The following is a 9,536-nucleotide window of genomic DNA, read 5'->3' as shown; positions in this document are numbered from 1 at the left end:
TAAATAACGCATAACATTCAACTAGACAATTTATATAACGCATAATTATGTGGATCAAGATGACATAAATAAATTGCCGTGCAGACACCATCATGCCACAGGGCATCGCAGTCGTCGAGCATCAACTTTAAGAGAAGGATCTTAAATCAGACCATTGTTTTATTTTTTGCTGCGGTGAGTCTAATCCTAAAATGAAACAGTGTGTGAGTTGAATCGTTTAAGGATTAATCTTTTTGTGGTGAATACATCGCATAACCTTTGAGAGAGCGCTAGCATTGGCCAAAAACCTCGCTTCATTTGCAAGCAAATAAAATCAACGATCATTCCAAAACAAAAAAATTAAACATCGTGGACCATTTAACTGACGGTCAGAGCAAAATGGAAGAACACCTTCCTTTTGAGCCCAATGCTGCATTTATCATTCGAATTGTATGAGAGAAGGAAGTAGTTTCCAGACAAGTTTATGTCGTCAAGGAGAGAAGCATTGAGCCTGTTACCTAAATTACAGGAGCTTTGAAAATCATAATGCAAAACAAAAAAGTCAATTCACAAAATCAAATATACTGTAAAAAAAACTTTTTTGTGCCTGACATGTTGCGCAATGCTACTCGTACGCAAAGCTGTTTACCATCAAGGATCTCGTTTTTCGCTACTGCAGCTATAAAGCCACCGCAGACGTATATCAGCACGCCCATATTTTATGTAAACGCAGCTCCACACATCGGCCACGTGCATTCGGCCGTCCTAGCAGATGCGCTGTCTCGCTGGCACAAAATTAAGGGATGTGACGTGTTATTCACCACAGGTACGGATGAGCATGGTCTCAAAGTACAGGAGGCAGTCGAAAAAAGTGGAACACAGGAATATCAGGCTTTTTGTGACGAGGTGTCGTCTCGCTTCATTGAGATTTTCCAAAAGGCCAATGTAGATTATTCGCGGTTTATCCGGACCAGCGATCAGGACCATAACGAAGCCGTAAATGCATTTTGGAGGACCATTTACGCCAATGGGTATATTTATCTAGGTGACCACGAGTCGTGGTACTGCAAGTCAGACGAGAGTTTCGTTACCGAGACACAGGTGGAGGACAAAGCGGGACCAGATGGAAATATGATTAAAGTATCCAAGGAAAGTGGACATCCCGTTGAAATGTTGCGCGAACAAAACTACAAGTTTAGACTTTCAAAATTTCAAAACCGATTGCTCGAGTGGCTAGACGCCAATCCGGACGCGATTGTACCGAAAACAAGGTACAACGAAGTGCGTGCAGCTGTGACTGGAGGTCTAAAAGATTTGTCAGTGTCAAGACTAAGTGAGAAGATTCGCTGGGCGATACAAGTGCCGGGTAAGATTGAGTGATGGTGAGTTTTGACTAGAGATGTCTAACAGACTGCGAAATGCTTGATCAGATGACAACAAGCATTGTGTGTATGTGTGGTTGGACGCATTGACAAACTACCTGACCAGTGCTGGCTATCCAGGGGATACTACACATTCATGGCCTGCTGCTTATCATATCGTGGGTAAAGACATTCTCAAGTTTCACGCGATTTACTGGCCCGCTTTTCTCATGGCAGCTGGTCTTCCGCTCCCAAAAAAGGTGGTGGCACACGCTCATTGGACTGTAGGAAACGTAAAAATGTCCAAAAGTCGAGGCAACGTGATAGACCCAAACGAGGTGCTGTCGAAGTATGGTTCTGATTTTGTGCGTTTTTTTTTATTGCGAGAGAGCGTGCTGACAAATGACAGTGATTTTAACACTGAAACGCTCGAAGATCGTGTGAACAGTGAACTTGCTGATACACTCGGCAATCTGGTCTCTCGCTGCACCAGCAAATCGGTACTTATGAGTGGCAAGGTACCGAAACGCCCTCAATTTGATCTCCTCACGATCGACGAGAAGGAGCTGGTTGTAAAGGGACAAGCTCTTGCCTCTGAGGTCAAAAAGTATTTTGATGCGCCTGATGTAAATTTTCGATTTCGGTTGCTGAGGAATCAAACTTTCTTTCTGACGCTTTATACTTGTACAGTTTGCACGTGGCTTGGAAACGATAGTTTTTTTTCTTCATGACGTCAACCGGTAAGCTTTACCATTCCTCCGATAAACACGCAAGATTACACATCAAACAAACACTTATTGCTGAATGTATATTGCAGGTATTTTACCGTTATGGAACCTTGGATTTTATCAAAAACTCTAAAGGAGATTAGACACTTGAGATCCGATGAATACAATGCTACAAAAGAGCGCTTAGATACTGTGCTGTATCTATCCATGGATGCAGCGCGCATAAGCGGTAAGCTGCTAGCTTTTATATGCTTTAGATGCTTGAATTTAAGACTATGTGTTTGATGTCACAGCTACCTTGTTGCAGCCTGTCGTTCCGATAGCAGCAACCAAAATTCTTGATTATTTGGGTGTTCCGACAAACAAGCGGTTTCTTACTCAAGCAACGCTTCTTGCGGATGGTGAGTTGATGGGCGCTGTAATTAGGAATACAGAAGCATTTGTCGCGTTTCCTAAAGTGCACAAGAACAGTGCGCGTCGAACCACACCATCACTTTAAACACAATATTACATCTAGATGGATATCGTTACATCTAGGCGGATATCGTGTGTAGCCTGTTGATTCTTGTGGCTATACTTGGCAGATAGCTTCAACGTATGGCGAATGTACCGAGGCAAATAAGAATCACGAAGCGAGTATTGTAAAGTAAAAATCTGTTACACATCCACGGTGACACACAAGCATCATGTGCATCGAATTTGCAGGGTTGACATTTACTCTGCACAGAAATAGCTTCGACGAGAGCCTCTTGATTATATTCGTTTTTTTCTTTTTCTCAATTTCGTACATTCTTTTGAGCTTTAAAATAGTGGCACTGATATATTCAAAATCGCCTTCAGATTTGCGAAACCTTACCGCGAACCATCCCTGGCAACAGAGACACATTTGTCTACATTGCCGAACAGCTATATTGTATACATTCAGTCTGGTATATCTTTTAAGCATTTAACACGGCTGTATACATCCTATATTCCGTTGACTACGGCAGATTTATCTTCAAAATAGTAAGCATAGTATCACTAGACGGTGCTGTTCTATCGACCATCCAAGGAAACATAATTTCAAAAACATCCTGCTCGCATTGCTTCCCCAACTTCCAAAATCTGTTCAAGACTCTTTGCAATATTGTCGCTTACAATTTCAACGACACTTTGTCTTGCACCACAGCTGTCGAAGTTTTGTACCTAAAGTGACACTCTTCGAACTCAGTTGATCCATGGCTCAAATTTAAAGCTAGGTCGCACACACGACGTAACGTATATCAAATTTAGATCTGATACAAGTTGTGTTTCACGCGTCTTTAACATACAAAAGAGCTTCTGACACCTTAACAAGTGTCCCGTCGCAAGACACATCGATTCGCACTTTGGCATGCTTGTAATCTTTGTACTCAGCAATAGTGCGACTCGCATAGTTTCCGACGGCCCTGACTCTATCGGGTCTCGGTATGCTGTGATCAAAGACCAAGAAACATGACTCTCTGGTGAAAAACGTCGCATTCTTCAGGGCTGGGTTTCATTGTTCTCGACCCTCACGAGGAATGACCGACTTCATTTGATCCCTAATGGATGCAAAGCGTTGAACTGGATCCCGGCATTTCTCCGCAGTGGATCTGATATTTGGTGGTGTGATTGGGTCAGACCGTTCGATAAATTTTACCGAGAAAGATGGACACAAAAGGCGTCCATGTTTGCGAGGAAATCTCTTGCAAACATCAAACCATTATAAAATGTGGTAACAAATTTGGAAACCCAAGGTTTCCAGAAATAAGAGGCTATATGGGCGCGACAAAGGCAATGTGTATCAGCGAAACTGACAATAAAGTGAATAATTGCTTAGCCGCTGAGTTGCGTCATGTATCCGCAGATGCTAAATTTGCGAGGGTACCCGTATAGAAACTCGTTCAAGACACGGTAGCTGTTACGGATTTTATAAAACGGAGTTAGCCGACAACTCGGCTGAACAAGCGACTAATCATTTTTCATCTTTTTTGCAAATAGATTTTTAGTCACGATCGCATGCGAAGAGAATGGTTAGATGGTTTAAGGACATGCTTAGAATGCCTCTTTAGCCAAAGGCCACTCGGTAGGTTTGCCTCCCATACGGCATCCTACCTTCTGCTTGTTGCTCAGTATAAATCAAGGCCGTGTTCACAGTCAGCTTAACCATTTGATCGCGTAGGTTTCTGTCCTCGCAGCTACAGCCCCTCTTACCTGTGGTCTCGCTCGTTAGATCTCTGCTGGAGTTTTATTCTAGGTACTTTCTTGGAGATGTTTTGCGTTTTCGCAGCTGGTAAAGCTTGCAGGCGAGCTGTTACAAACTTCAGATCGTCTCATCTCTTCTCTATCGGCTGCGAATTTTGCTATCATCTTAAGACCAATAAGAGAAAAGCAAGGACTATTTTAGCATGTCTTGTTGACCCGATGAATACAAGTGTGCCTTATGCTTACAATCAGCGTCAACTCAGTCAGGCTGATGGCAAGTAATAGAGAGTGCAACGAGGTTGTGGAATAATTTAAGTCTATTTGAAACTTTGTCTCGACAGTACGCAAATACGCAAAAGATGGATTACCGGATGCTCTAGCAAGCGGGGCCCAAAAGTTTAACAGCTGCTCAAACATAGGCTGGCTCAAGGAGATTGACACTTTAGTTCAGGTGTGGGTTCAAGCAGAAATTAAAAGTGAATATACTAAACTGTTAGATCCTGGTTCACCAATCCAATTACATCCAGTCTCAAAGTTACATGCATATGCTTGTAGTTGATGTTGCAACATCAACATCAACATCAACCGCAACTGCAGGAACCACCACTACCATGCGATTGTCATCATAGTGACTAGCGTGTTATGTAACACTCCCACTCACGCTTCACTTAGTATCAGATAAGGACTAGATGATACCACGGGAGACACGTAGCTCAGTGAAACGCCAGTGCCTTCGTCATCATGTCAGCAAGTTGATGGATTGTTAGGATGTACTTGATCTCAATTTCACCATTTGAGACGCGCTCACGAACAAAATGCTGGCGGATATCAATATGCTTTGAACGTGCATTGTAACCAACATTGTGCACTAAGACAATGGCTCGCTGATTATCTTCATAGATCACCGTTGGACTTGACTGTTTGTAACCAAGTTCTTTCATTAACAGTCGAGCACAAACGACTTCCTGTGTGCATAGGCTTAAAGCCATGTATTCTGCTTCAGCTGAGCTCAGTGCAACCGTCTTCCGATATTTTGCTTTGTAGCTAACCAGTCCACCATAAAGCATCACCAAAACACCAGATACTGATCGTCAATCATCTACATTGCTTCTCCAGTCTGCATCACTAAACGCAACCAGAGATTGTTTCTATACACCTCCCACTGAAAGTCGATACGATAGATCGAGTTGTATACAAAAACCGCAGTATACGAACTGCAGCCTTCCAATGTGCCTGGCCAGCGCAATCCAGAAAACGACTGAGTTAAGATACAGCATAGCATACATCTGGTTTAGTACCCATTGCAATGTACCCATCAATGGACAAAATGGTCGTCTCTCCATTACTTCTCTATCATCTGTTGTCTTTGGAGAGTCATCTCGACTTAACTCCATTCCACTATCACAAGGGTTCTGGGTTGGTCGTGCATTTGATTGATTGAAACGCTTGGCTACTTCCTCGATGTAGTGGCTCTGTGATATGGTTAGCGTCTTCTTGTTTATTGCATGATTTATTTCCGTAGACCCAAATCTTTGATACAAAATCGTTGAGTGATTTTTGATTTGATTTAATCCACTTCTTCAATGGTTTTGACCGCTATTTGCATTTCATCAACGTATAAGCAGATGTTAATTACAGACTTAGGTCGATTTCGAACATAGATGCATGAATCAATCGCTGAAGGTTTGAGCTCAATTTTCAGTAGGACGTCGTTGATCGTCTTGTTGCACACATGAGCCGCTTGCTTGAGGCCATAAAGGGGACAATTCAGTTTCAGTAATTTGCCTTTGTCATGGTTGAATCCCTCAGGCACTCTCATGTATACCAACTCATCGAGCATTCCATAAAAGAAAAGCAGTATCGAAGTCAAATTGAAAAATCGATAGACCTTGTAATAGCATATTGAGAATACTATGCGGATGGAGTTCAAGTTTGCCACTGGTGCGTAGGTTTCAAAGAAATGTATACCAATCTTTGACAAAATTCCTGTGCAACGAATTCCGCCTTGTATCGAATGACCTCACCCTGTTCGTTCTTCTTTATCGCAAAAGCCCACTTTATTCAATACCAGATTTGAAGTCTACAACATCCCACGTGTTGTTGCGAACTAATGAGTCAATCCAATTCTGGATAGCTTGCTCCCAATGATTTTTGCTTTATCCACTGGTTGCGTCGCTAAATGATGTTGACACATCGGTCATGAATGCTACCATACCACCATCATTATTTATGTGAAGGCTTTGGTGGTCGCACATCCATAAGATCAGAGTCATCGCGCTGACGGTCTTCCTCCACTGGCTCGAACACAACTATGCATCTTTCTGGAGTGGCATCGGACTCAATCTGGAGGCGTTGTTGAGTGTGAGGCACATCACGCAGCACGTGATGCTGACTATGATTAAGGTGGCGACGATGGATTGGAGGATGGAATACAATTGCATACCTCCCACTGAGTAAGTGGTTGTCATGTGTGATTTCAGTTTGTGGTGGACTCGCATGCTGAATACTTAATGTAGGAATATGGTTATCAACCGCCAAAGCCTTTCTCTCATCGTTATCAACTAAGTCGTCATCCATGATCACATCATTGTTTCGTGTTGGCTGTGAAACACAAGGTGCCATATTTTCATCATCATCGATTGGAGTCTGAAGATACCTATTAGGCTTATCCGTATTATCCCCACGATCGATGCTGGATACTCCGCGTTTATCAAGAGCAACTGAAAGGCTTGTTTTTACTATTCCAGTATCGAGATTTAACACACGGTAAATTTTGCTATGTTCCATGTACCCCAGCAACATGCAGCGAAATGATGTCACCTCGAGTTTGGTTCGTTGAGACTTGTCATAATGTGCGTACCCCCCCCAAGAACCAAAGACAAGAATATGATCGAGGTCTGAACGAGAGGCAAAACAAACCTCGTATGGTGTCATATCAGTGTTCACGGTGCTGGTCATCCGATTCAACAGGTACACAGCAGTATTGACTGCATCAGCCCACCATCGAGTTTCAGTAACCTTGGACAGCATCATACTTCTTGCCATCGCCATCTGGGTTCGGTTTTTTTTTCTGCAGGCCCATTTTGTCAAGGGCTATATGGTGCAGAGCGTTGGTGGATGATACCCCAATCAACACAAATATTGCCAAACTTATTGTCGACGAATTCAGTCCTATTGTCTGGCCGAACGCTTTTGATTCAAACACCTATTTTTCCCATCCATCTTCGCTTTGTACCCACGAAACAATTTGCCAATTCCGTCTTACTCTTCAAGAAGTATGCACATATATAGCGCGAATAGTCAGCTGTGAAGAGTAGCACATACTTTGCTCTACCGGTAGACGGTCTTTCATGTGTCCCATGAGATCTGTGTGCACCAGTTGTAGAACTCGTGTGGTTTTTATCATACCACGGTTTATTTGCTTTGGGAATGGTGTGACAGAATTCTTTCCAAGCGTGCATCTACCACAGAAATCTTGATCACGCTGGAGTCCTCCAGGGATACCATCACTCGCAACAACTACACGCTTCAAATTGTCATGATGCGTGTGTCCTAATCTCGCATGCCATAACCTCCAATCACATGGTCTTTTTTATGGTCAATCACACTCACAGTCTGTGCTTGATTCTTCACACGATACACATTATTTGCTTGTAGACGGTCGCTATCAATTCTTCTCCTCGAGAGATTGTACACTCTTTCATACCAAAACTCACCGTGAGGCCCTTCTGGGTAAGTTTTGCAACTGAGAGTAGTCGACGATCCAATCCAAGAATGTAAAGAGCGTCTACTAGTTTCATTATGCGACCTTGAGGGCATCGCATGTTAATATCACCCATACCAAGCGCATGGGGTGATTTACTATCAGCAATTGTAACACCAATGATCTCTTTCAACTCTCTATGAGTATGGAAATCCTTTTGCTCAGGGCTCATGTGCGACGATGCACCACTATCAAGCAACCAATCTGATTTTTTATCCATATTTGCCGTAACAGTGCCTCACTACTGTGTGCACTTGATGGACAGCTCACTTTCTTATGACCAATCTTGTTGCAGCAATGGCAACGCCCGGTGAAACCTCGAGCTGATAGTGGCAGCCAACGGTTACCTTGTCTCATGTCTTGATAATATGCTGATCTTGGCGACCACGGCCACCTTGTTTATTCTTTTGACCACCATGGCCACGGAATTGCACCTTGAATGCGCTTTCTTTCGATTTTCTGCATTTTCGATTTCTTCGTGCTCTTTCAAGAGCTTTTTATTCACTTCGTCAAGTTGAATTTCCTTAAGGTTCTCAATGATAGAAACAATCATCGCATAACTCCTCGGCAGACTACTTAGCAAGATCAAAAGCTGCCTATCAGTGCTCATACCATCCCCGACACCCTCCATCGCAACTACCAGTTCGCTGAAATTATCGAAGTGAGAAGCCATGCTTGCTCCATCTTCCATAGTGAACTCATGTAAACGTCTTGTCAAAGTCACTCGATTTGTGTTCTAGCTGGACCCCTTGTGCAATAATGGCGAATGTTTTCATGTCATTTGTACGCCATTCCAGCTTCATCTCAGCTTCCGACTTCATTTACATCACGTGATCCCGTAGCATTTTCCGCGCAAGCTCCATTTCCATATTGAACGACCAATGAAAATAGTTATCATTGCCGAATAAGTCGGTTGATTTCTTCATGTTGACTTCAATATTGCGCCTTGGGCTCATAACCTGACACTTTAGTTCAGATGTGGTTCATGCAGAAAAAAAGTTATTATATTAAATTTCATCAATCCAGTTACATCCAGTCTAAAAGTTACATGCATATGCTTGTAATTGATGTTGCAACATCAACGTCAACATCAACTGCAACTGCAACAATCACCACTATGTGGTTGTCATCTTAGGGTTATGTAACAGAGATAGCATATGAATGTTTTTCACCATACATAAAACTATATTCCGATTAATAGCGAGCACCCCTCGTGTCTCGCGGACATCACCGCTTTGAGTAACATTACTTCGATGATATTAGTTACTTGACCATGGTAGATTTGACCTTCACCAAAAACAGATAGAGTAATATGACGTACAAGGTGTACCCGTTACATTTTGCATTCACAGATGGTTTCTGCTTCTGATTTTGATTTGACGTCTCCCCTCTCCAACCGTTTTCACCATGAGATTCTGAACATGTTCCGAGGCGCTATAGGTAAAAATAAATTTGGGTAGCGGCGATGGGGGACTCAGATAGTTCGACAGTGTGCACAGT

General features: G+C 42.8%; 4 protein-coding genes across 4 annotated transcripts; 1 reads left to right on the top strand and 3 right to left on the bottom strand.

The window, feature by feature from the left end:
• Positions 1–591: 591 nt before the first annotated feature.
• PHALS_13598 (methionine-trna ligase) lies at positions 592–2,567 on the top strand (the record flags this gene model as incomplete). The annotated part of the gene is made up of 5 exons (XM_024729388.1): positions 592–1,345; positions 1,410–1,966; positions 2,031–2,080; positions 2,158–2,297; positions 2,362–2,567. The coding sequence occupies 5 exons, from the start codon at positions 592–594 to the stop codon at positions 2,565–2,567; spliced, it is 1,707 nt and encodes a 568-aa protein (XP_024579770.1).
• A 3,107-nt stretch (positions 2,568–5,674) lies between these two features.
• Positions 5,675–6,092, bottom strand: PHALS_13597 (Reverse transcriptase, RNA-dependent DNA polymerase; the record flags this gene model as incomplete). The annotated part of the gene is made up of 2 exons (XM_024729387.1): positions 5,675–5,869; positions 5,931–6,092. The coding sequence occupies 2 exons, from the start codon at positions 6,090–6,092 to the stop codon at positions 5,675–5,677; spliced, it is 357 nt and encodes a 118-aa protein (XP_024579769.1).
• A 404-nt stretch (positions 6,093–6,496) lies between these two features.
• Positions 6,497–7,075, bottom strand: PHALS_13596 (uncharacterized protein; the record flags this gene model as incomplete). The annotated part of the gene is made up of 1 exon (XM_024729386.1): positions 6,497–7,075. One exon carries the CDS (start codon positions 7,073–7,075, stop codon positions 6,497–6,499), a length of 579 nt encoding a protein of 192 aa, XP_024579768.1.
• Positions 7,076–7,902: 827 nt separating this feature from the next.
• PHALS_13595 (polyprotein) lies at positions 7,903–8,256 on the bottom strand (the record flags this gene model as incomplete). Its single annotated transcript, XM_024729385.1, has 1 exon — positions 7,903–8,256. The coding sequence occupies one exon, from the start codon at positions 8,254–8,256 to the stop codon at positions 7,903–7,905; it is 354 nt and encodes a 117-aa protein (XP_024579767.1).
• Between the last annotated feature and the right edge of the window lie 1,280 nt (positions 8,257–9,536).

The sequence above is a fragment of the Plasmopara halstedii genome, assembly GCF_900000015.1.
Source record: "Plasmopara halstedii genome assembly, contig: Scaffold_671, whole genome shotgun sequence".
Classification (NCBI taxonomy): domain Eukaryota; phylum Oomycota; class Peronosporomycetes; order Peronosporales; family Peronosporaceae; genus Plasmopara; species Plasmopara halstedii.
Note: the sequence above shows the minus strand (reverse complement) of the source record. Positions and strands in the feature narration are given on the sequence as shown.